Genomic DNA, 27,242 nt, shown 5'->3' with positions numbered 1-27,242 from the left:
GCGGGGCCTCAGATTTATTCTCTTGTCACTGTTGGACCAGAGCGCTCTTTGACACAGGACACATGAAGTCTGTCTGACATCGGAGTGGGAGGCATCTCTTGGGACTTTCTGATGACTTTCTGCCTCCCAGTGAACCAATAGCCTGTAAGGCTGAAGCAGTGTGGTGGCCAGCGTGCACCTCTGGGGCAGCGGCTCATAAATTTGCCCACAGACGTGATGAAAAGACGTCCAGGGATGCTTTCCAGCTCTATGCCAAAAGTCATTTTCCACCACTCACTATTTTCACACGCTGCCTCTCTCATACTCACAGAGCCCTTGAACATCTGACGGCTTTATGGTTTGTTTGCCAAGCAGGAGATATTTTGCTCCAACCCACAGTGCTAATCTTCTGTATATATCCTTGTAGGTGTGAGGCTGGCTCTATAGCTAAGACAGTTTTAACAAGCTATTGTTAGGGTTTGACTAAATGTGAGTTTAAAAGTAGGAATACATCAAGAAAGATGTAAAAGTCATTTCGCAGCTACTCTCAGATTGTTTACTGCAAATCGAACTGTCAACCATAGAGCCGTCTGCCTCTGTAATTATTTACACCATAATTTTCCTTCTCCACAACTTGACATGTTAATTTTTTTTGCAATTATACAAACAGAGATATCAGTTTAAACTAGTTGCTGCCTAGAAGCATCAAATTCTAGAAATCCTGCTCGTGTGACGTCTTCATCTCTCTCTTCAGGTACAACAGTAGCAACTACCACTCTTCCCACAGCCGAAGAACGGTCTTCCTGTGACAACACACCTTTCGGCTGCTGTCCCGATGGGAAGACGGCCGCCATCAGCTCTGAGAATACAAACTGCCCCTGTAAGTTCCCTCCAATCACAGCACGGGTTCATTTATTAACTGTATGACCAGCTCTATGACTAAGCCACCAACAGCGATTATTCTTTTTATCCTGGAAAACTGAGAGGATGATAGGATGACAGGGAAAACTACTGTCTATGAGCATGTATTATCTTAGACATGCCATATGGATGTTGATTTTGTGTGCCCAGGGTCCAAAATTAGTACTTGTCACACGCCAAATGCTTGTAAAAATGACCTGTTATTCACCAGTTGGCAGGTGACGTTATCAGGAACTGTATAATACATTGTTGAATTGAATTTTCTGTATATATACAGAATACTTATACTGTAGGTTTAATTTTAAGCAGCCATCACTCCAGTATTCAGTGTTACATGATCCTTCAGAAATAATTTGAATATGCTGATTTGGTGCTCAAGAAACATTATTGTTGAAAACAGTAGTGCTGCTTAATATTTTTGTGGAAACCTTTTTTTTTTTCTTTTGTAACAAACTTTTTACTGATGAATTTATTTTGTCTTGACTCAATAGTTAATATTAATTACTTCTTTCAAAAAGGAAAAAAATCGTACAAAGCACAAACACTGAGTATGCCAGATGCAGGGAGCAGGTTCAGTGTCAGTAGCCGTAGCAAATGGATAAACCAATTCTCCAAAATGTGTTCTGACTAGCATTAGACCAGATGCGTCCATACACACACAACCCTTTTTCTCGCACCAGCCCCATCTGTTTTATAAGAGCAGAAATTACACACAATGGAGACTAATCAATACAGGACAGACAGCCAGTAGCAGGCAGATGTTTTGTGTTCTCTGTATGGGAACACTAGGTCAAGTCCGATGTTATCCAGTTTCACAGTCCTCAAAATATAAACTGTAATTATAAAAAAAAAATCAATTATCGATTTCTTTATTTATATATATATATATATATATATATATATTTATTTATTTATTTATATAGTTCTATGCATGTACAGTGCTGTGAAAACGTTTTTTGCCCCCTTCCGGTTTTTTATTTTTTATTTTTTTGCATATTTGTCACACTTGAATGATTCAGATTATCAAACTAATTTTAATATTACACAAAGATAACCCGAGTAAATACAAAATGCAGTTTTGAATAAATTATTTCATTTATTAAGGGAAAAAAGCTGTCCAAACCTGCCTGGCACTACGTGAAAAAGTAATTGCCCCCTAAATCCAATAACTGTTTGTGCCACCCTTTGCAGCAACAACTGCAATCAGACGTTTGCGATAACTGGCAATGAGTCTTTCACATCGCTGTGGAGGAATTTTGGCCCACACTTCTTTGCAGAATTGTTTTAATTCAGTCACATTGGAGGGTTTGAATGGACTGTTTAAGGTCATGCCACAGCATCTCAATCGGATTTAAGTCCGGACATTGACTTGGCCACTCCAAAACCTTAGTTTTATTTTTCTTGAGCCATTCAAAGGTGGACTTGCTGGTGTGTTTGTGATCATTGTCCTGCTGCATAACCCAAGTGTGCTTAAGCTTGAGGTCACAAACTGACGGCCGGACATTCTCCTTCAGGATTTTCTGTTAGAGCACAGAATTCATGGTTCCATCAATTATGGCAAGTCGTCCAGGACCTGAAGCTGCAAAGCAGCCCCAGACCATCACACTACCACCACCATGTTTGACTGTTGGTATGATGTTCTTTTTATGAAATGCTGTGTTGGTTTTATGCCAGATGTAACGGGACACACACCTTCCAAAAAGTTTTGTCGCATCAGTCCACAGAATTTTTGCCCAAAATTCTTGGGGATAATCACGATATTTTTTGGCAAATGTGAGTTGAGTCTTTGTGTTCTTTTTGGTCAGCAATGGCTTTTGCCTTGGAACTCTCCCATGGATGTCGTTTTTGCCCAGTCTCTTTCTTATTGTTGAATCATGAACACTGACCTTAATTGAGGAAAGTGAGGCCTGCAGTTCTTTAGATGTTGTTCTGGGTTCTTTTATGACCTCCTGGATGAGTTGTCGTTGTGCTCTTGGAGTAATTTTGGTAGGCCGGCCACTCCTGGGAAGGTTCACCACTGTTCCAAGTTTTCTCCATTTGTAGATAATGGCTCTGAGCGTGGTTGGCTGGAGTCTCAAAGCCTTAGAAATGGCTTTATAACCCTTTCCAGACTGATACATATCAACTATTTTGTTTCTCATCTGTTCTTGAATTTCTTTAGATCGCGTGATGTGTTGCTCTTTAAGCATGCTTCAGACAGGTTCTATTTAAGTGATTTCTTGATTCAATAGGTCTGGCAGTAAGCAGGCCTGGGTGTGGCTAGTGAAATGTAATAAAATAATGTGGTTAATCACAGTTCTTTCTTAATTTAACAGGAGGGGGCAATTAATTTTTCACATAGGGCCACATAGGTTTGGACAGCTTTTTTCCCTTAATAAATGAAATCATCATTTAAAAACTGCATTTTGTATTTACTTGCATTATCTTTGTGTGATATTAAAATTAGTTTGATGATCTGAAACTTTTAAGTGTGACAAATATGCAAAAAATAAAAAATAAAACAGGAAGGGGGCAAAAAACATTTCATGGCACTGTATGTGTTTTTATATGTACCATATTTTTAAATATACTGCAAAATACATTATCATGCTAAGTGAGAAATATTTATGTCTGGATTTTCTCAATTTACGTCTCAAAAAATTCATTTTGGACCCTGGAAAAAAGTATTTAAAGAATAAAAGTTTTAAATTTCTTTTACTACTGGAATCATGCTTCTGATATAGTTGGTGTTTGTTCTCCTCTGTTGTCCTCTATGGACCAATTCTGAGCCTACAATTTAAACTAGGGAGTCTTAGATGCCTCTGCCCTACCCCTCTGCATCAAAGTTAAAATGTTAGTTAAGAATGAATTTACATATCTAGTGTAAATTTAAATTATATAGCTCATTGTACAACAGGAAGCAATCTGGACTCTTTGTAACCAAAGATAAGGACAGTTTTAATGAGTAGACGCTAGAAATGATGGACCATAGCCGTATTGTGGTGGAGAATTTGGGACTTTAATTTGAATCCACATCTAAAGCCTGATTTCTCCACATGTCTTTGCACTCCGTGGGAAATCCCTGTCCTCAGAAGTTTCCGATTTAGAATCCGATCGCTGTTTCCCTCCATCTCTCTTCACATTCAAATCTCCCCCATTTGCTCCTTTTTGAAAGTCCCATCAGATACGAGGTGATGTGTGTCTGTGCAAAAAGACCCTTATCATGCAGTTTTAACCAGCTTCTGTCACTCACCCGTTCCTGGGATTAGAAGACAATTACGGCTATCTTTCACGATAATCATACAAGTGCTTATCCCGGTCCCAGCCAAGCTGGAGCTTGGCCGGCATGATTGATTTGGGCAATTTGTTCAGCTGATTACATGCTGCACAGAACCCAGCATCAGGCCCGCTCCCCGCTCTCCTTCAGTCGTTTATTCATTATTTATTTCTCTCCGTCATGTAAAAACAGGCCTCTGATCCTCTATCGCTCTTTCTGCTTATTAGTGTCAATGAGAAAGGTCAGCAATAACCTTAAAGGAATGTTTAATGATGACCCCAACCCTAGTCGGGACATATGAAAGTTTGTGCTCTTGGAGTAATTTTGGTAGGCCGGCCACTCCTGGGAAGGTTCACCACTGTTCCAAGTTTTCTCCATTTGTAGATAATGGCTCTGAGCGTGGTTGGCTGGAGTCTCAAAGCCTTAGAAATGGCTTTATAACCCTTTCCAGACTGATACATATCAACTATTTTGTTTCTCATCTGTTCTTGAATTTCTTTAGATCGCGTGATGTGTTGCTCTTTAAGCATGCTTCAGACAGGTTCTATTTAAGTGATTTCTTGATTCAATAGGTCTGGCAGTAAGCAGGCCTGGGTGTGGCTAGTGAAATGTAATAAAATAATGTGGTTAATCACAGTTCTTTCTTAATTTAACAGGAGGGGGCAATTAATTTTTCACATAGGGCCACATAGGTTTGGACAGCTTTTTTCCCTTAATAAATGAAATCATCATTTAAAAACTGCATTTTGTATTTACTTGCATTATCTTTGTGTGATATTAAAATTAGTTTGATGATCTGAAACTTTTAAGTGTGACAAATATGCAAAAAATAAAACAGGAAGGGGGCAAAAACCATTTCATGGCACTGTATGTGTTTTTATATGTACCATATTTTTAAATATACTGCAAAATACATTATCATGCTAAGTGAGAAATTTTTATGTCTGGATTTTCTCAATTTACGTCTCAAAAAATTCATTTTGGACCCTGGAAAAAAGTATTTAAAGAATAAAAGTTTTAAATTTCTTTTACTACTGGAATCATGCTTCTGATATAGTTGGTGTTTGTTCTCCTCTGTTGTCCTCTATGGACCAATTCTGAGCCTACAATTTAAACTAGGGAGTCTTAGATGCCTCTGCCCTACCCCTCTGCATCAAAGTTAAAATGTTAGTTAAGAATGAATTTACATATCTAGTGTAAATTTAAATTATATAGCTCATTGTACAACAGGAAGCAATCTGGACTCTTTGTAACCAAAGATAAGGACAGTTTTAATGAGTAGACGCTAGAAATGATGGACCATAGCCGTATTGTGGTGGAGAATTTGGGACTTTAATTTGAATCCACATCTAAAGCCTGATTTCTCCACATGTCTTTGCACTCCGTGGGAAATCCCTGTCCTCAGAAGTTTCCGATTTAGAATCCGATCGCTGTTTCCCTCCATCTCTCTTCACATTCAAATCTCCCCCATTTGCTCCTTTTTGAAAGTCCCATCAGATACGAGGTGATGTGTGTCTGTGCAAAAAGACCCTTATCATGCAGTTTTAACCAGCTTCTGTCACTCACCCGTTCCTGGGATTAGAAGACAATTACGGCTATCTTTCACGATAATCATGCAAGTGCTTATCCCGGTCCCAGCCAAGCTGGAGCTTGGCCGGCATGATTGATTTGGGCAATTTGTTCAGCTGATTACATGCTGCACAGAACCCAGCATCAGGCCCGCTCCCCGCTCTCCTTCAGTCGTTTATTCATTATTTATTTCTCTCCGTCATGTAAAAACAGGCCTCTGATCCTCTATCGCTCTTTCTGCTTATTAGTGTCAATGAGAAAGGTCAGCAATAACCTTAAAGGAATGTTTAATGATGACCCCAACCCTAGTCGGGACATATGAAAGTGTCTTTTAACCTATTATCTGTGATATATTGTGCAATGTATGTCAGTGTCGCTGTCTAACCGATCTCTCTCCACTCAGTCCTCCATGCCAGCTTTTGGGAAGAGTCTCGGTCTGGTAAACTCCAGTCCATCCTTCCTTCCAGACCTTCTCCCTTTATCCATATTCTCACATACTTTCCTATACCTCCACCTCCACTGCAAACAAATCTCTCTTTCCTCACATGACTAATCTCACAGAAGCTCCATCACTAACTTACAGACTGGCATTGCACCAATCACAAGTGTGTGTAGCTAAGAGTGGACTTGCACTGTGTTTCATCGAAGTGTCTTTTATATAACCATACGTGCTTCCCTGCATTGCCCCACAGCCACCATGCGTTTCAGTGGCTTCCTGCACCTGGATAAGGTAGAGGGTCAGGAGGTCTTCTACACGCCTGAGATGGAGGACCCCAAGTCAGAGCTGTTCGGCGAAACGGCTCGGAGCATCGAAAGTGCTGTGAGTTATGCTGCTCAAACTTATGCTTGAGTTCATGCTCAAACTTATGCTTGAGTTCACTTTAAGTTCAGATTTCGGTTACAGTTTTATTTGATAAAAACAACTACAAAAACTACATAAAGTTTATGCTGCTGTAGTGATGCTTTATTTTTCAGTTGTGTGGCAGTAGCTCAGTTGTTTCAAAACACTGTAGTTGTTCTAATAACTGACTTGATTGAAGATTAGCTTCTTGTTTATCACAGATTCTTTTCTTGTTTGTTTCAACCCTTTACTACTTTTCTCTTCAAGTTGGCCCCTTGGGAATTAATGCGGAATGCATTGTGATAATTAATGGAATTATCCAACGAAACAGGTTGAATATGCCTTTTGAAAAAATATGTGTCTGGTGATCTGTCAGTGTCTGGAAAGCAGCGCAGTAACATAAAAATAAAATACAGACACTTGATTTTGAAGTTTGTGATCAACACAAATCCTATTTTAGCAACCAACGCTCAAAACTGTTCAGATGCTAAATATAGTCTGCTAGCACTATTCACGATACCAACATGTCAGTAACGCATACCAATTCTAGTGAAAATTAATTATTTGATACTAATTTGAAGAGTGCAGCAAAAGCTAATATGCTGTTTAATTTTCACTGTAGAATATTAGTTAAATATAAACAAATTAAATCAATTAAACATTTTTAACAATGAAATCTTAATTTATAATAATCAAATTTTAACGGTTAAATTCAGTGACGGTTTTTCTTTTTTTCTTGTTAATACTTTGCCAAAAATGACCTTGTGTTTTTCTCTAATTCAGTTATAATTTTTTATTAAAAGTTTTTAAAGGTACATTACAAAGACAAAAAAGCATGAATGGAATATAGGAACAATACAATCAGATAGAACAAAAAAAAACACAGTAAGATAATAATAGTAATAGTGAACAATTACAAAGATGTTAGTTAAATAAACAAACATTTGGACCAAGAAGTGCATTTGATACATCACTGCTAGTTTAATAACCTTTTTGTCAGTATTATTAGTGTGACGGTTTTTCTTTTTTTCTTGTTAATACTTTGCCAAAAATGACCTTGTGTTTTTCTCTAATTCAGTTATCATTTTTTATTAAAAGTTTTTAAAGGTACATTACAAAGACAAAAAAGCATGAATGGAATATAGGAACAATACAATCAGATAGAACAAAAAAAAAACACAGTAAGATAATAATAGTAATAGTGAACAATTACAAAGATGTTAGTTAAATAAACAAACATTTGGACCAAGAAGTGCATTTGATACATCACTGCTAGTTTAATAACCTTTTTGTCAGTATTATTAGATTATATATTTAGTTTGTTAGTTTATTTGGTTACACTTTATTTCGGTAGTCCACTTTAGACATTCTACTAACTATAAGTAACTTTGTAACTACATGTCAACTACATGTCAACTAATTCTAATTGATTTGCAACTACATGTCTACTAACTCTCAGAGTAGACTGTTAGGGTAGGTTTTGGGAAGAGTCTCGGTCTGGTAAACTCCAGTCCATCCTTCCTTCCAGACCTTCTCCCTTTATCCATATTCTCACATACTTTCCTATACCTCCACCTCCACTGCAAACAAATCTCTCTTTCCTCACATGACTAATCTCACAGAAGCTCCATCACTAACTTACAGACTGGCATTGCACCAATCACAAGTGTGTGTAGCTAAGAGTGGACTTGCACTGTGTTTCATCGAAGTGTCTTTTATATAACCATACGTGCTTCCCTGCATTGCCCCACAGCCACCATGCGTTTCAGTGGCTTCCTGCACCTGGATAAGGTAGAGGGTCAGGAGGTCTTCTACACGCCTGAGATGGAGGACCCCAAGTCAGAGCTGTTCGGCGAAACGGCTCGGAGCATCGAAAGTGCTGTGAGTTATGCTGCTCAAACTTATGCTTGAGTTCATGCTCAAACTTATGCTTGAGTTCACTTTAAGTTCAGATTTCGGTTACAGTTTTATTTGATAAAAACAACTACAAAAACTACATAAAGTTTATGCTGCTGTAGTGATGCTTTATTTTTCAGTTGTGTGGCAGTAGCTCAGTTGTTTCAAAACACTGTAGTTGTTCTAATAACTGACTTGATTGAAGATTAGCTTCTTGTTTATCACAGATTCTTTTCTTGTTTGTTTCAACCCTTTACTACTTTTCTCTTCAAGTTGGCCCCTTGGGAATTAATGCGGAATGCATTGTGATAATTGATGGAATTATCCAACGAAACAGGTTGAATATGCCTTTTGAAAAAATATGTGTCTGGTGATCTGTCAGTGTCTGGAAAGCAGCGCAGTAACATAAAAATAAAATACAGACACTTGATTTTGAAGTTTGTGATCAACACAAATCCTATTTTAGCAACCAACGCTCAAAACTGTTCAGATGCTAAATATAGTCTGCTAGCACTATTCACGATACCAACATGTCAGTAACGCATACCAATTCTAGTGAAAATTAATTATTTGATACTAATTTGAAGAGTGCAGCAAAAGCTAATATGCTGTTTAATTTTCACTGTAGAATATTAGTTAAATATAAACAAATTAAATCAATTAAACATTTTTAACAATGAAATCTTAATTTATAATAATCAAATTTTAACGGTTAAATTCAGTGACGGTTTTTCTTTTTTTCTTGTTAATACTTTGCCAAAAATGACCTTGTGTTTTTCTCTAATTCAGTTATCATTTTTTATTAAAAGTTTTTAAAGGTACATTACAAAGACAAAAAAGCATGAATGGAATATAGGAACAATACAATCAGATAGAACAAAAAAAAACACAGTAAGATAATAATAGTAATAGTGAACAATTACAAAGATGTTAGTTAAATAAACAAACATTTGGACCAAGAAGTGCATTTGATACATCACTGCTAGTTTAATAACCTTTTTGTCAGTATTATTAGATTATATATTTAGTTTGTTAGTTTATTTGGTTACACTTTATTTCGGTAGTCCACTTTAGACATTCTACTAACTATAAGTAACTTTGTAACTACATGTCAACTACATGTCAACTAATTCTAATTGATTTGCAACTACATGTCTACTAACTCTCAGAGTAGACTGTTAGGGTAGGTTTAGGGTTAGTAGAATAAGTTGACATATACTTGCAAAATTTCTGATAGTCAGTATGTTGTATGTTGTTGACCCATCAAAATAAAGTGTTAGAAGATATTAAGCAGACAGTCAACTAATACTCTAATGACTGCTAGTTGACATGTAGTTACAAAGTTACTTACTTTATTTCGATAGTCCGCTTTAGACACTCTACTAACAGTGTTACCGTTTATTTTGGTTTAGTTTTATTTAATTTCCAAAAAGCGATTATTTATCATTTTAGTTGTAGTTCACGTTTTCAACACTGGCTGGTATCTTGGCCTCAACTCACCGATACTTTTGACATACTGATAGCCTAGCTTCCTTCACTGAGTTTTTATTGCATTCTTCAGCTGACACTAAACTACCTGCCGGCATCTGCCGAAGAAGCTGGCGATTTGTTCTCTGCTTGTTAACCCATTTTGGGTGTGTCTGGGAATGAAGGGCAGTACGATAATGAGTTCCACTTATCACTCTAATGTTAGCTAGTGCTGTGACCATGATTCCCGACAGGGACTAAGCGAGGATGTAATCAGCCTTTCTCTAGGAGCGCTCTACCTGACACAGAAAGCTAATCCCCCATACTTCACTCTCTCTCTCAGTGAGGTCCAAATCTCAAATGGGGCCATGGGCAGTACAGAGCCAGCAATTGAAATGGTTTCACTTGCCTTGAGCGTGTCCTAATCCCGCTTCTTCATGAAGTTTATGATGCCCCCAGGTTCAATGGAGCACCCCCTCCCCTTCACGCCTCGATATCTCCACCTTGTGTTTCCCTTCACTTAATTTCAACACTGTCCACTAAACTCTGTGTAAGCAGCTTCTGAGGATAGAGACCAGTTTCTGGGTCAGCATTTCCATCCGGCTATGCTGGGCAGCCTGGTTTTGTTGGGGGTCTCTCCAGTGAGGCCTGAAGGAAAGGAGGGAGTGTCTCCTTTCATTTCTTGACCAGCATGGATCCAAAAGTACAATGAACTCACACAGGGTCAGCCTAGAGGCAAAAGCTATTATGTCTGCGACAACTGTGCGCTTTTCCGAATTCAAGTGCAGCTGTGAATGAAAAGAGCGAAGAAGGAAAACGCAAGGCCCTTGGGTGACTTGAATGGGGTACTCGATGGACCTCCTGCTGAGGCACTTTTGCAGAATGTGCACACACATCAGAAAGCGCTAGAACAACTCACAAAGCAGTTTGTGAGTCATTTGAGTGCATCCTAATTGGAAACCACTTCTCATTTGCACTAGTTTTGACCAGTTAGGTGCACTGAAATAAATTTGGTTTTGGTGAAATGGTCATTGTATTCAGGGAACCAGCAGCAACTAAGCTCATCTTGCGTTATTCCAAATCAGTGACAGAACTCTCCTATGTGTACCGAGGTGGAAACCGAGCCGATTTTAAACAGGCAGCGTTGTAATCTGACATTTACCACTGACTTCGAAACGTGTTCATGTAATTACTTCTGCGCTGCAGTTAAATGTCAATTTGTGCACCGAGACCCGATGGGGTTCAGTAGAGTTTTTCCACTGACACACTTTCTCATCCTGTGAAGGAATTTGGTGTTAACAAGAACTAGATCAGCACATCGAGCTTATTACCAGTTCATGCACTGCACTTGGGGCATTTACTTCTTTGTTTTTCTCTGTCTTACTTTCTTTCTGTTTTTATTTTCTCCAGCTGAATGAGTTGTTCCGCAAGTCAGATGTCCAGAAAGACTTCCAGAGTGTCCGTGTGAAGAATCTGGCCCCCAGCAACTCCATAATTGCCTTTATCGAGGTTCACTTTGACCCAGGTAAAGTTACACCAAAGGTTTTTCTTAAAGATTGTTGACTCAAAAAGATCTGAATTGTGCCCAATGATAATGTTTTATGTACACATGCTGTTTGTATCATTTCAGTGGCCAACTCACTATTACCAAATAATCTAACGCAGGGGTGCCAAATTTATCTCCTTGAGGTCCACAGTCCTACAGAGTTTGGTTCCAACCCTGCTCCAACACACATACCTGTAGTTTTCAAATAGTCCTGAAGGACTTTATTAGCTGGATCAGGTGCGTTTAATTAGGATTGAAGCTAATCTCAGCAGGACTGTAGCCCTTCAGGAACTGAGTTTGACACCCCGATCTAATTGCTCAAACTCCCCCACAAAATTAACACTGAGCACATCTTGTGTAACGGAGGCCAGCTAGTGGCTGTGAAGAGGTGAAAACATACCTGCCTCCCATGCTGGTTGACGTTTGTTTGAGTCCCACTCCAAGCAGTGCGCATAGGACCAGTTACGTTGGTGCCATGACCCGGATGGTAGTGAGGTTTAGGCGGGTGCGTGTTACAAAGGCCAGCTAGTAGGAAGTGTACAGAAACCTCACACCCCTGGCCTCAAGAGGCATGTTAGTGACTGGCGCTAGAGCCTGCTGTTTTGAGCATCCTTGTTAGCGCACCTGCCTCCCATGCTGATTGACAAATTTGTCAAATCTCACAGTAGGACCGGTAACACTTGACTTGAAAGTTTCAACTGAGCTATATATAGCATGCTATTCCACAATAGTGCAGCATCACTACACAATCCAGGCTCTTTAAAATACAGAAAGTGCACTTAACTACAATGTGCATTTGGACATATGCCCAATTATGATGCTTTTCTTCATCATTTGATCACCATTGATTAATAACAGTTGCCATTACAACAGACATCTCTTACATAAAATTACATTTACCACCAACTTTCCATGAAAGTGCAACGTTTAATAAAATTAAAAAATAAAATTAGCCTAATTTGCATAGACAATGATAATGTGTTGCACTGACAAGGATATTTGTAACTTAATATAAATATTTCAGTGCATTTATCTGGATTAAACTGCATTGCATGTGCTTAGTGAAGACTGTTTTTTGCGTTAAAATATGGTACAGTTGAATTTGCCCCTCAATGTTCTTTATTATCTGTCTCCCCCAGTCGTTCTGTTTTTCGTTATCCTGTTTTTATTTACTTTCTTGTTTCAAGCTGCTTCTAATTTATTTCTAAAGCGACTCTAGCATACAAAGCACACAGTCCGACTTATATCCTCCTCTCACATCAAAATTCCCCCAGTCTGCGCTCCTTTAGAAACGTGCCCGCGGCAAGAAATAAAAAGCACATAAAAACTCCCTTGTATGTTTGAAGAAAATACACAGCAGAATGAGGCATATAAGTTAAGTAAAAGAATCCCTGATGATACGGCTCTCGTCTTTTCTGTCTGCCGGAGCGGTCAGAGAGCGTGGCCTTTTTAGCAAGGTAATTTATCAGCTAGGGCTTCTGAAAAAGCTCCTTTATTTCAGTCTCCATCGCTTCTCATGCTTTTAAGACCCTGAGCATCACACTAGCTGATAAAAATCTCCTTCGCTATTCTCTTTTTATTGGTCCCCTTCAGCGGCACAAGAGCACTATTCTAGCACAAGCGCCTGTCATAAAGGCGGTCTGCGGTGGCCAGTAACAGGGCCATCTGTGGAAGCGTTATTAGAGCGTTTCATCCCAACGTCCCTGAAATGCATGGAGGTTCAAGAACAGATTCTCCCAAGGGCCTATTACACGCAGGCTTTTCTGTATATATTTGCAGTATGTTATGTCAAGTGCGAGGGTGGTGGGGCTGGTTAGTGCCGGTTCTTCTGTGCAATATGTTCACCTCTGGCTCTGTTTAATGTTGTGTTCTCGTGCTACAGACACAAGGTTCAGTGTGGAGGCTATTGAGGGAGCCCTTCTCAAACAGCTCAAGGTGTCTAAAGACACTGGTATCGTTGTGAAGAAACCTGAGGAAGAGAACATCCGCATCACCACCTATGGTAACCTGCTTGAAATTGCTTTTCCGTCCTTTTTCTTTTTCTCTTGCTGCCTTTGTTGAATGTGATTGCTCGTCAAGCTGACATTTGATAATCACAAGTGCCCGCGGGACTCAAATAACTCAAAAAGATCCAGCTTATTGAACGTGAGACTGTATGTCTCAGCTTCTGTTTCATTTGTCAAGAATTAAATATGTCTACCCTGACTAAGGCCTGTTGACCTACTTTTTCCTTCTCCCCATTTTTTAGGTCTTTCAGCTGTTCCTTTCTTCACCACCACCACCACCACCGTAGCGTCAGTCACAACTCCCACCACCACTTCGCTGTCTCCCACTTCTGCATTTACCACGCTCCGCCCAACCACTACCAGATGGCCCTTCACCAGCCGCAGGACCACCACAGACGCACCAGCCACCACCACTCCATCCAAGGCCCCCACAACCACAGTCTCGCTGAAGAACAGACTGGCGGTTCACGGCAACAGGCCATGCGAATCCCAGCCCTGCCGCCAAGGTGGAACCTGCGTGCAGGAGGACAATGACTTCACCTGTATCTGTCCTGCAGGAAGAGGAGGAGCTGTGTGCGAGAAAGGTGAGGAGTACTACAAAAACTTGAAAAAATGTGTGCATTGCTGGGACAACTGGGTGAAATCATAGCCAGGTCATATTTTAATGACCCCATAATCAACAGAAAAAAATATCTTTGCATAATAAAACAAAAACTAATTTTTAGGACCATTTAAGATTTATTTGTTACATTATTATGTTATTTTCATGAAAATTAAATAAATTTTTCATATCCATTTTTTCTTATACATCTCATTACTGCAATGTGTCTGGACAATTAAAATTTGAGGGTTTTTCTGGAAATTATAATAATGTTCTCAGTGGTGATTTTTATTAAAATGCTTTAATAATATGTTGTTTTTTAATCAACATAAAAGGCTGTACAACAAATACTACCATGAATACTTTACAGTTTTAAACATTTTAATATATCAGTGTTTTAATAGAATTTATAATATATATGCATTTAAATAAAGTAAATATATACTTTTTTGCATTATGCTAATTTGACTTGTTTTTAGGTATTGTGTTTTATTATAATGAAAATAATGTTGTAATGCAGAAAAACTAGCATTTCATTTGATTATAATCATTTTCTTCAAGCAAAGTATTGTTTCCTATTTCTTTTGATCTTTCTTTTGGTGTGAAATAAAAACCACAACAGAAGTGCCCTTGAATATTTCAGATATGTTTGAATATTAATTATTATTAACAATTGATTGCAATTAAACATGTATTTTTTTATTACTGTTATTATTTATGATTAATATTTCGGCATATTTGAATCCTTTGAAGACGAAAAAAAGTATTCAATAAGGATTGAATTCAAAATTGTAGCCCTGCTGTTACCCTGAATAGAAATTTTAGCTCAATTCATTGTCTCTGTTGGTGGTATTGGGATATGAAACTACCTTTTGCAGCTGTGTCAAGTTATAATTGACACTAATTACATCGATGAACTTTAGTTAGTATCAAACCGCTGTGAGGTGAAAAAAGCCACTAATTAAAGGCTTGTAAGCAGCCCTCAAACACTTCCTCTGATCAATCGGGCCATTAAAGTGTGATGAAGAGAGAAGGCTTCATCGGCCTTGCATTCTCCCGAGAAAAAGGTGAGAGACAGCCATTGACTTGTTTTTAGGTATTGTGTTTTATTATAATGAAAATAATGTTGTAATGCAGAAAAACTAGCATTTCATTTGATTATAATCATTTTCTTCAAGCAAAGTATTGTTTCCTATTTCTTTTGATCTTTCTTTTGGTGTGAAATAAAAACCACAACAGAAGTGCCCTTGAATATTTCAGATATGTTTGAATATTAATTATTATTAACAATTGATTGCAATTAAACATGTATTTTTTTTATTACTGTTATTATTTATGAGAGAGAGAGAGAGGTGTTGATACATTTCTGAGCATGGGGATTCTCTGTCTGGAATGTAAATGTCTAACGGAAAAAGGTCCAGAGAGAACTACAGTACTCACTGTTGCAGGTCTATGTTTTTTCACCCTAGGGAATAAAGCAAACACAACATGAACTGCACATTACTGTAGTATTGACAGGGGTATCTGCGTTATCTGAGGGAGACACACTTAAGCACACTTTTGTTTGTCGCTCTATCAGTAAAGAGCAGACTGTTAAGGGATTGAAGGCCAGGTTGAGAGCCTCTGATGACCTGCTTTATCTGTCTTCTACCTTCTGCCCTACTCAGTTATAAAGTACTTCATACCATCCTTTGGTGGCAAGTCTTACCTGGCTTTCCGAACCATGAGGGCCTACCACACTGTGCGAATTGCCATGGAGTTCAGAGCTTCGGAAATGACAGGGATATTTCTGTATAATGGCCAAAAGGGCAAAAAGGATTTCTTGTCTCTGGCACTGGTTGAGGGACATGTGGAGCTCAGGTAAGTAACCCACATTTGTTATATACTCTAGAGATGGAACTCAGTTCTTATGGCCATTACAGATCCATTAACCATTTTAATTTGTGATTTTTCTCCATGAAGGTTTAACACTGGTTCTGGGACGTCTTCAGTGATCAGTAAGGTCCTGGTAAGACCGGGTCGCTGGCATCAGCTCATAGTAGTGCGTAACAGGCGTAATGCCATGCTGAGCGTGGACAATGAGCCGAGCGTTGAAGGACAAAGTCCCCCAGGAACAGATGGACTCAACCTGGACACAGACCTTTTCATCGGTGGAGTGCTTGAAGACATGATACAAGAGTAAGAGAAGCTCCAGAACGCCTCTAAATAACACTAACAAGAGCCTCTTTAGTCTTGTTAGAAGCCATAATGAAACAATATGGAGAATAATAACCTAAACCACTGACTGTCTGAGATTGTCTGCGCATGTTTGAAGAAACCTGCCAGAACAGCTAATATGACTTAATAAGATTGAGCAGAAATGGCCAAATCAAATTAGCATCAGTCAGAGATGTTGTGAAATGTTCTTGTGGGTCTAATTGAATGTTTTTCCATCTGTTCTCAGTCAGGCAGAGAGTGTCTTTTCTCAATTGAGAAGAAGACGTCTTTGTTTTTTAGTTAGTCATTTTATGCTTTTGTTACATTTTCCGTGTCATTTACGAATTAAGACGAGCATTAAGGAACTGACAAGAACTAACTTGTTCTTGCAGTGTAAAGGAGAGGACGTCAGTTTCCACAGGCCTGGTGGGCTGTATCCGCATGCTGGACGTCAACAACTTGTTCTATAACCTGCAAGAGAATGGCGACAGCATTTTGTACGGCTCAGGCGTGGGTGAGTGCGGCAACAATCCATGCATGCCGAACCCCTGCAAGAACGGAGCCTCCTGCCAGGTCAAAGAAGCCGAGATGTTCCACTGCAAATGTGTCAATGGTTTCTCTGGTAAGTGCATCTTTTGACTTTAACATATTTTCTTTGAACACTTTCATTGGTTACGCTAGTGTTGTCTCCAAAAACAGATTGCTGTTCCATTTGGTGCCAACAGTGATGCTGAATTGACAACCTTCACCTTTAACTATACACTATTGAATTATAAAAGGTTCTGCAGTCACTCTCTGTTGAGTTCTGAATATCTGGACTTGACTGTATTGATGAAAGATTCAGCAGGGCAGAGGATGCTTGTCTAATCAGTTTTGAGCCTTATGGGTATGTAAGAAAGATGAGTGTTTACCCAATAATATGTAGGCAGCAAGGACAAGCATGCAGTGAATACAAAAAATTTCACCAGTCCTGGATAGAAAGTGAATAGAAGAACCGTCAATGTTTTCAGAACAACAGACACAAGCTATATTTCTCACAGTTCAATAACTTTTAAAAAAATTATCGTATTAAACAAAATCAAACATTATTCAGTTAATTCAGAGACACTTTTGAAGCACCAAACTTCTAACTGAATCTGATCAAGTCTCTCATGGACAGGCAGGGTTTTTCTTGTGTCTCTATTTATTTATTTTGAATAAATGTGTTTAAATTAAATTAAACCTAGCAATACCGTAATATATTATATTATTATATACTAAATATTTGTAAAAAATATTATATAAATAAACATACAAGAATATAAAATATATTTTTGGGAGAGAAATAGGATTCATTTTCTTTAAGTAAAATATTTAGCACACCCATTAAGGCAGGTCTTAATATTTCTAGTGCCAATTTATTCAGAGTACGTAATGCCAATGTTGTGATGAGCATTTTCCAATGTCTGCCGCACAAAGTTTGTTCAATCTTCAACCAAATTGGCTCAGGTCATCTTTAGACCAAGACTCAAAAAAGATTTTTGATTTTCAAAACCATTTGAGTGTAAAACACCAATAAATTTGATGGTGATTGTGCCAAACACAAAGTGAAGCTGTATCTTGGATCTTACTGGGCAATTTTTTATTTTTTTTATGTTACAAGGCAAAATGTATAATGTTACAAAAAATTATATTACAAATAATAACAGTAGTTTACAACATTACAGTTTTTATTGTATTTTTGAACAAATAAATGCAGCCTTGGTGAGCATAAAAGAAGTATTCTTTCAAAACATCAAGAAACCATACCAGCTGCAAACTTGTGAACGGTAGTATATATTCCACTGGTGTGCTTGGCCCTGTAATTACTGCTTGCAGCTGTATGTTGAACTTTCTGGCTTTCTCCTGTATGTCCATCTTTGCTTTCTCACAGCATAAGGAACGGTCGGAATCATCCACACTGTAGAAGTTACTGTGTTCTCTTTGTTCACTTTGAAGAAGCTTCTTTTTTTCTCTCCATCTTGCAGTGTTACTCCAGACATTTGAAATATTGCCCAGAGTAAATTGCTCTGTTGTTCTGCTCACAAACCTTTATTGAACAACCTTTATAATAATACAGTTCAATATCTTCCACTTTATTTCAGTGCTGCAGAATGGCTGCAATGAGGTGTGTAGGAAAATGAAGACCCTTTGAAGTAGAAGTGTACACAAAGAAATTGGCTAGAGGGATAAATATGTGGGATAACCTTTAATGTTTAAAGAGCTGGATTGTAAGTTGGAGGGTTGTCACACTGTCTCCGTGATAGTGTGGCCTTATAGTTTGAGAGCAAAAGAGAGAGACACCTAGCAGAGCGTCTCAGAACGCGGCGGGGGCTTTCATTTCAGCAAGCAGCAGCTCCCGCCCGTGGCGTGATCTCCTACTATGTTCTTTGTGATGATGGGAGTGTTCTGATAAGGCTAGAAGCACTGACCTGAAGGATTTTCAGTCTCAAACCAGGAGGGCACACAAGCACACCATGTGGCACGGCGGCTTAATCTAAATTTGTAATGATTCAAAATAGAATCCTATTAGAAAGCCTCTACGCTCTTAAAAACAAAGCTTCTTTATTGGAATCTACGGCTCCAGGAAGAACATTTACAGTAACATCCATGTAATCTTTCCATTGAACAAAAAGTGCTTTATAGTGGAAACAATTTTGTTATTAAAAACATGTTTCACACTAAGAAAAATGGTTAATATAGGAACTGAAAGGTTCTTTGGGGAACCCAAAAGTGTTCTTCTATTGCGTCACTGCGAAACCCCACTTTTGGAGCCTTTATTTTTAAGAGTGTGTTTAGGTAGAAATTCAAGTCAGCTCACTCAAATGCCATCTTTGTAACACTTCTAGGCAGCTCAATTTCAAACTGTTTTTCAAAGTCATGTTTTAATAACATATTTCATATTAGCAATAAAATCTGATAACAGTGGTATCATCAATTTAGCTTCTTTAGCTCAAATCATGCTTGTAATCAAAACTGTATTTATCACAGTAATGCTATCTTTCAGCTAATGGCTAGTAAGCAAACTCTATCAAAAAGGTGATTGACTCTTTTTGATTTGTGAGGCAGTACTGATTGCCGCCATATTAATTTCTCTCATTCATTTCAGTGCAATTAGTTCTTCCTCCTTATACTGTGACTTAACTAGCCAGTTTGTATGAGGATTGACAGGAAGTTGTTTGATTTCTCCCCAAGTGGCTTCTTATCTTTTGTTTCACAAAAAATGTCAATTTCTGTTAACAGGTCCAACCTGCGCTGATGCCCACAACCCTTGCGACCCCAATAAATGCCACCCATCATCGCGGTGCCAGGTCCTTCCGGAGGGAGGTTACAAATGCGAATGTCCAATGGGACGTGAAGGCAAGCACTGTGAAAAAGGTACAGTACTACATCATAGTAAAAATACAGTAAATGAGCCTATCGACTCTCCTAAGGACTGAAATAACTGCTACATCTCAGTTGTAATTTCAGTATTGATTTTTGTCAGGATCGATTGGTCTGACTGGGATATTGGCTGTAGAATCATCAAGGGGAAAAAAGGGCTGAGGTTATGGTGGGGTGGTAAAAGTGAGATTCTCCAGTTGGAGTCTCCAGTACTGTAAAATAGGTTTTACCAGCTAATATAATGGAGAGTCAGCATCTGGGAGGTGATTTTGAAATTATTTTCCCGTTTACACTATGTCTGAGCTGCCATCCTGAACTGGAAGATCAAACATATGGTGGGTTGAGGGGGGGGTGGATTACTCTCCTATGGGAGCTGGACCCTAACCAGGGAAGAGATGCTTCGTTCTTTTGCCATTTCGAAGCTTTCATTAGTACTCTCACTCTGTTGCTTTTCCCTCTCTCACCTCATTAAAATTCCTACAGATGTTTTAGACTGCAAGCATTAGAAAAGGGGAAATTGAGCCAATTAAATTAAGGTTAAATTAGCCTATATAGTGCAATAGTGACCGCCCACTTTTTTCAGCTGCATTGGTTCTGAAAATATTTTTCCCATTCATTTTCTCCATAGGGATTTAAAAAATGTCTACGTTAAAGAATTATAAGCCATGAACCAAACCAAGCAGCTACGAAGTGAATAACAACATTGCAAACTTTGATTTGAAGCAAAAAATATTTGAAAATTGGACAAAAAGACACTCATGACTGTGTACTTAACGGCTTAAAGGGATAGTTCACCCCAAAATGAAAATTGTGTCCTCATTTACACCCCCGCATGTCATTCCAAATCTGTATGAGTTCTCATGTTGAACATAAAAGAAGATATTTTGAAGAATGATAGAAATACTATGGAAGTCAATGGGGACCATCAACTGTTTGATAACAGTTGGTGGTCCCCATTGACTTCCATAGTATTTCTTTCCCTACTATGGAAGTCAATGGGGGCCAACAAATTTTTCAACAAAAAAAGAAACTTATACAGGTTTGGAATGACATGAGGGTGAGTAAATGATGACAAAATTTTCATTTTTGGGTGAACTATTCCTTTAATGAGGAAACAAATGATTGGTGGAGATTTTTTACAGAATTATGGGTAATGTAGTCTCTCATAAGGATTCCCGCTGTTAAACAATACAAAATAAGTTGAAATACTGTGGACTTATTCAACAAAAGCATGTACAGTCGATCACCAACCTTGTAGCTCACAGCAGGGTTGACTTTAAAGGGTTATAAGTTATTGTTACAAATTCCCTATGAAGAACATGAAAAGGACTTTTACTTTTGGAACCCGATTGTTGCACATTATATGGCTTCCAACACATTTCTGTCACCATCAAGTCTTTACTGATTGGTTAAAAACTTAATTTTCAGGACTATCAGTACTGTCTGTATCATCAATACTATTTCAGTATTTTTATGAACAATATGATGTCACTAATAGTGGGCGGGCCAGTTTTTATCATTCACAAGGTACCCCAGGATTGTAGTATGTCATTGCACACACATGCAAGCACCTGTTCAACCCAGAACTGTCAAACGAGAGGGGCCATAGAGTCACCTTTTTGTCTAAGAAAGTCTCCATTAGCGAGTGATTAAAATAAATTGAGGTGAACCAGAATCAATGAGTTGAGCACATCCATCAGACGGAGTGTTTTTTTTTATCGCTTGAATCAATGAGATGAGTAATTCTATCAGTCAGCTGCACATCATGATTAATGGGGAGTCAGTCGGGCAAAGTGTCCAGGGAGAGTGGCTCGCTCAGATAAGAGACTGTCCAGCCCCGTTTGGCTCTTCTGAAATGAGTAAGTCAGAAACAGGAGAGCGCTCCCTTCTGGACGAGGCCAGAAGGTAAATACATGCAGCGTGCTGAAAGACGGAAATTTACATTACGTAACAGTCTAGTCAGGAAACTCTTGACTCGGGAGATACAATATGCTATTGTCTCCGAAGCACTGCTGTCCTAAAGAACAAAGTAATGCGTGATTCATTCATTAGCTGCTATTTGGAAATGAAGATTTTTATAATCAGTGAATAGTGTTTGAAAAATAATGTGGTGTATTTCAGAGTAATAAATATATGTTCTTATAATAAATATATATATTTAATAAGAAAAAAGCATCCTAGCTTGCTAAACAAATGCTTAATTCTAATGCTATAAAAACTGTAAATTGTTGTAGTTTAATGGAATATTTCAAAATATATAGGTAAATCAAAAAAGGACCGTTCAGTTGTCAGTACTTTACCAAACAACAGCCCTGTCCTGTACTATTGGATGTTGCCAAGTCCTAAGCTGATTGCAATACAGAAATAAAGGCCTGTCCTTTGTCACTTTCCATTTTGACTCCTCACTTCCTTGTGGTTTCTGCAAGTGTTGTGGCTTCTTGTACAATAGCGAAGCTGCTGCTGTGTTAAACAATAGCTAATTAGCTTTTTAATCTCAGTCTACCATTCAAGACTGAGCATGCGCTCATCCTGTGTAATTACTGCAGGATGCATGCTGGGCTGAGTGGCAGTGCTGTGTGTTGATGGGTGTGAGTGTATGTGTGATCGGATAAGCTATACACTGTCACTGTCTGGTCTCATAATTGGAGGAACATCTCAAACACATTAAGTTATCTGCAAAGCATAATGGACTTTTTCATATTTCTCAGTGTCAGACAAGGGAGGTGCTTTCATTCCTTACTTTACTGGAGATTCTTTCCTGGAGCTCAAGGGCCTTCATCTCTACAGCCAGGATCTGAGGTATTGCATTATATATTGGCTATTGCATTTATTATTATGATGCACATAGTAGTGTTATATTAGTGGTGGTCTTCTGGTGGTGTTATATAGTGGTCCCAATGTTTTTGGGTTAAAAGGCATGTTATATGTAAGGATTATTTTTAAGAAGATTTATATTTTATTTGAAAGTGTCTTGTATATCAATATTGTGTTGTATATTAATAATATAATAATTATAATCATCATCATCATACAATGAATAATTAAATAAACAACATATAATCATATTTTGTGTATTTGTCACTGCTAACTATTGTTGTTGATAATATATTAACAGTTACTAAATATCTTATTAATAATACCTTCTTTTCAGACTAAGGCCTGGTTTCACAGATAGGGCTTAGACTAAGTCAGGAATCAGATTAGGCCATGGTTTAATTCGAATATTTAAGTAATTTTTATAAACGTGCCTTAGAAAAAACATTACTGATGTGCATCTTGAGACATAACAATGGCACTAATATATTTTAAGATCAGTCAGTGTAAGTTTCTTTCAGCTGAAACAGCTCAGACTTACATTTTAGTCTGGGACTAGGCTTAAGCCTTGTCTGTGAAGCCGGGGGTAAATATCTTATTAATAATGCCTTCTTCTCAGACCGTTACTCAAAAAATACTTGGTAAACACCACTGGTTTAATTATGCTCCATCTCACTCATATTATTTCATGTTTCAAGTCATTTCAAGTTCATTTAGATTCGGACATGTTGAATTTGATTCCGAAATGATGTACAGTAACTTGGTTGAGCTGTTAACTCAGTAATTAGTCCATCCATTTCCACCAATTCTGATGCATATTTGCTGACTGAATGCGAACATTGTTTCTCACAATACTTTTTGCCTGTCTCAAGGTAGAAAACCTCTTTTATGTATCTAATCGAGCTATACTCATTTGTTCACAGGCAAAAGTTCAGCATGACTGTGGTTCTGTTGGCCAATGATTCCAAAGGCATGATCTTCTACAACGGTCAGAAGACTGACGGCAAAGGAGATTTCATCTCTCTCTCCCTGAATGATGGTATCTTGGAGTTTAGATATGACCTGGGCAAAGGACCAGCTGTCATTAGGTAAACAGCACTCTCTATAGTTATATTCAAATGGAATTCAATTATAATTACTCGGCTGTGTTGTGTTCTGTTTCAATTTATCTAACTGTAGCTTTTGGGTTTATTTTCATATTGCTATTAAGAGGGGCAAATAAACATTTTTCCCATCTTTGTGTGTGTGTGCAACAGGAGTAAAGAAAAAATCAAGCTGAACGAATGGAGCACAGTGAATCTGGAGAGGGCCAGCAGAAAAGGAGAGATCAGCATTAACGGCAAAGACCCCGTCCGAGGAGAAGCGCCGGTATGAAAACTCTCTTATGCTGCCCTATAAAGGCCAAAAACATCACCCTTCTTTACAAGAACAAGTCAAACTAGCTGTTCCGTCCCTTGCCAAAAAGTACTGTGATGGTACTTCGATATACAGTGGAGTCCAAAAGCACAAATAGTTTTTTTTGACTGAAAATAAAGGAATATTTCAAATGTTTATGTCACTAATCAAATCATTTGTGACACTGATAATATGACTCTGTACAGATGGTCAGATGTTCTTCCGTTGAAGCTCAATGTTTTTTGAATAATCTCAAATCATGCTGGAGAACATGATCATTTTTGAGCAGTTCATACAGATCCAGTGCTGCTGTCAGTAAAGCAAAAGAAAGGCAAACAAATACCAAGTTCTAAAATAATTCTTAAATATAAATTTTTTCGAATAAACTTTTTACTCAAGCTGTTATGCTGAGAATGTCAACTGTGTTAAAAAAAAAAATATATATATATATATATATATACATAATATTTTAAATTTTGGTTGTAAGATACAAGCATTTTCAAAAGACTTTTAGACCCCACTGTACAACATGGTATTGCATGATTACCATATGCAAATACTATGATATTGACATTTCAGATAATACTATGGTATTATCATGGTATATTTCAAAGAAACCATGATATTACCATGACACTAATTGATATTGTCCAGAAAGTCATGCTTTGTTTGGTGCATTCTTTGAAGTTTAGTTGGCTGCTTTTCACGCAGGGTCTGGGGTGCATGTGTGGGAAGCTTTCGAAACTTCCCTCTTTTACGTCTCGTACTTGTGGTCTTTTGTCTGTGGCCTCCGTTTTCTTTTAATTGCCATGTGGAAATTACTCTGTCTGTTGTGCTACGGATTCGCACCCACTCAGATCAATCCCAGCAGCCTCGTGTCAAAGCCGAAGTACGACAGCAGAACAATCGGGCCGCTCTCATACACAAATCGAGGCCATGTAATAATCTCGAAACTCTCTCATCCTCCAGTTATTCTAAATAGTGTAATTTGTGATTAGCTTGATGTAGTCTTACGCGTAGGCACTTAAGTGTGCCTTTTTTCGTCATTAAACCTTCCTACGTATGATAATTGTGTTTCATTTCAGCGGTAGAGGCAGGAAAATCTTATTAAAGCGAAAGCGTGAGAGGATGAGAGAGGAAAAAATGTGAAGAAACCAGAAGGGTCTTGTTCCAAAGGGGCCATCTGCAGCGAAACCCCAAGAGAAATACTTTCATATTGCCTCGATGGCCTCAGCCGTTCCACTGAACAGACCCTAACTACACTGCCGTATCACAAAGCAAATATAAATAATGCGGGTGCAGCAGTGTAAAACATAGCGCAACTTTAATGCCATTTCTGATTTACTCTGAACATTTGTTTTCATGGCACTGTACAGACACATATATATTTATTTACTTGCGACCTGCATGCTAAGTGTCTTGCTTGAGCTACGTGTGTGAATATTTTATTCCTCAGGCTTACAGTTTACTGCATGGGTTCTGTTCTGTGTGTACTGACATCCTCTGTGTTTTCTACACTGGTAACATTTTTTTTCTTCCTTCCCCTGTGCTCTTTTTGTGTGCTGTCTGGATATAAGAAATCACGCAAGGTAATGACTGAAGTCTGAAATCGCTTTCTCGAATCAACATCCTCATTCCCACCAAAAGCAACTGTCCATTTCAGCTTCATTGTCCATTAGTCAAGATCTAGTAGAGGATCAAACGAAACAAACCGATGGGGAGGGTTTTTTCCCCCTCCTGTTCAAACCATTCCATATGCTGAAAGGAACGAGGCAGAGAGAGATTTGGCTTTCACCTCAGAACAGCTGGTATGGGGGCGACGAGGGAGAGAGTTATCATTTGACCACCATTGTTTCATCACCCTTCCAACAACAATGAAATGTCTTCATTAGTCTCGCGTGGGAGGGCCATTAAACCGCCTCACTGTGGATGTAGACTGCGAAAGAAATGCTGCTGGCGTGGGAGAGAAAGGGAGTGTTATCAAGAGAAGAACGAGATGTGCGAGGAAGAGCGCGTGGTACAGAGCTAGGAGTTGTTCTTTTGGCACATTTGTTTTTGGACCCTTCAAGGGTGTCTTACATTTTTTTTGTTGTTAGTTTGTTTGAGGTGGTACCATTGACAGTCCTGGCTCACTTGCTGCCCTAGGCAACACAAGACATGTCACATGACCAAAGAGAAAGACATTCTATAAATAAGTGCGAGACATGATAGTCTAGTGAGAGAGTTTCTTTTTAGAATCCAAGGCGACTTAGATGTTCAGATGTGTAACTTTTGAACCCAAAACTTTTTGAACTTTCGGGTTAGGGTTAGAAGTCTCTTGTGTTTACCAATGCTGCATTTATTTGATCAAAAATACAGTAAAAACAGTACTATTGTAAATGATTATAGCAATTTAAAATAACTATTCTATTTCTATTTGAATATAGTATTATATCTACTTTTTCACACATATACAGTCAAACCAAAATTTATTCAGACACCTTCAACATTTCTCACAATATCACAGTTTATTTGCTATAGTTTAGAAAATGGTAATAAAATATGACAAGAACTCAGAGTTCAAATGTGTCAGAACAAATTCATCTTGATAATGTCAGATAACTTTGATAGAAAGGTATGTAATGAATTATGTTGAATAGCTGTCAGCTGTTAAATATTAAGTACAAAATTAGATAATACCAATTTAGGTCAACCAGTTACCGAGCAATGCTTAATTGTGTTCAGTCTGTGGTGTAAAAAGGTTGCATTAGCAATTAAAAAAAAAACACTTAAGCAAAACATGGTCAGGACAAAGTGTCTGAATAATTTTTGGTCCCAAATTTTTATTAGTTTTACTTGTAGTCCCCTGTATGAAGAATTTTTGGGTATAATATGTCACAGTTTACTTTATTTTGCTATACTCACTTACATAAATGAACTATAGTGTCCTGCACCCACTAGTAAAAAAAATATAAAAAATGGTATCTGGTTGTAACATTATAAATGTCTTTACAGTCACTTTTGATCAATTAAATTCATTCTTGCTTAATGAAATAGTACTTTTTTCTGACCCTAAACTTTAGAATGCTAGTATATCATTAATAAAGTTATATTTTATAGATTTTTTTATTAATGTATAATATTATTGGTGATTATATGACAGCTAGTGATGATTTTTATCAACGTTGACATTTTAAAAATGTAATTTTCAGTTTAAAGCAAATGATTTGCGCAAGGTGCAACTGTCTGCATTTCTACCAATGTGTTTTAAACAAACACCTTTCTTTACCTAAAACAATCGTGCAACTTAATTATCAAAGATACTCATTTTTCTTGGAAATTGCATTTCAAATTCTTGGCTCAGAAATCGGAGG

At 38.0% G+C, this 27,242-nt stretch overlaps 1 protein-coding gene across 7 annotated transcripts in view; it reads left to right on the top strand.

Moving 5' to 3' along the window:
• The window catches only part of agrn (agrin), a 285,064-nt gene that overhangs the window by 242,422 nt on the left and 15,400 nt on the right, over nt 1–27,242 (top strand). For 5 of the 7 annotated variants that reach the window (XM_016280112.1, XM_016280113.1, XM_016280111.1 and 2 more), the window contains 13 exons: nt 734–859; nt 6,418–6,545; nt 11,340–11,454; nt 13,358–13,477; nt 13,724–14,065; nt 15,750–15,942; nt 16,045–16,260; nt 16,671–16,900; nt 19,540–19,674; nt 22,389–22,479; nt 23,418–23,582; nt 23,751–23,862; nt 25,467–25,478. In XM_016280112.1, the coding sequence (XP_016135598.1) occupies nt 734–859; nt 6,418–6,545; nt 11,340–11,454; nt 13,358–13,477; nt 13,724–14,065; nt 15,750–15,942; nt 16,045–16,260; nt 16,671–16,900; nt 19,540–19,674; nt 22,389–22,479; nt 23,418–23,582; nt 23,751–23,862; nt 25,467–25,478 (1,985 nt within the window). The remainder of the gene's footprint in view (nt 1–733; nt 860–6,417; nt 6,546–11,339; nt 11,455–13,357; nt 13,478–13,723; nt 14,066–15,749; nt 15,943–16,044; nt 16,261–16,670; nt 16,901–19,539; nt 19,675–22,388; nt 22,480–23,417; nt 23,583–23,750; nt 23,863–25,466; nt 25,479–27,242) is intronic. The other 2 variants (XM_016280114.1, XM_016280117.1) reach the window with 1 other exon arrangement.

Source organism: Sinocyclocheilus grahami, unplaced genomic scaffold, assembly GCF_001515645.1.
Source record: "Sinocyclocheilus grahami isolate Dianchi unplaced genomic scaffold, SAMN03320097.WGS_v1.1 scaffold137.1, whole genome shotgun sequence".
Taxonomy (NCBI): Eukaryota; Metazoa; Chordata; class Actinopteri; order Cypriniformes; family Cyprinidae; genus Sinocyclocheilus; species Sinocyclocheilus grahami.
This window is presented reverse-complemented; position numbering and strand designations above follow the sequence as displayed.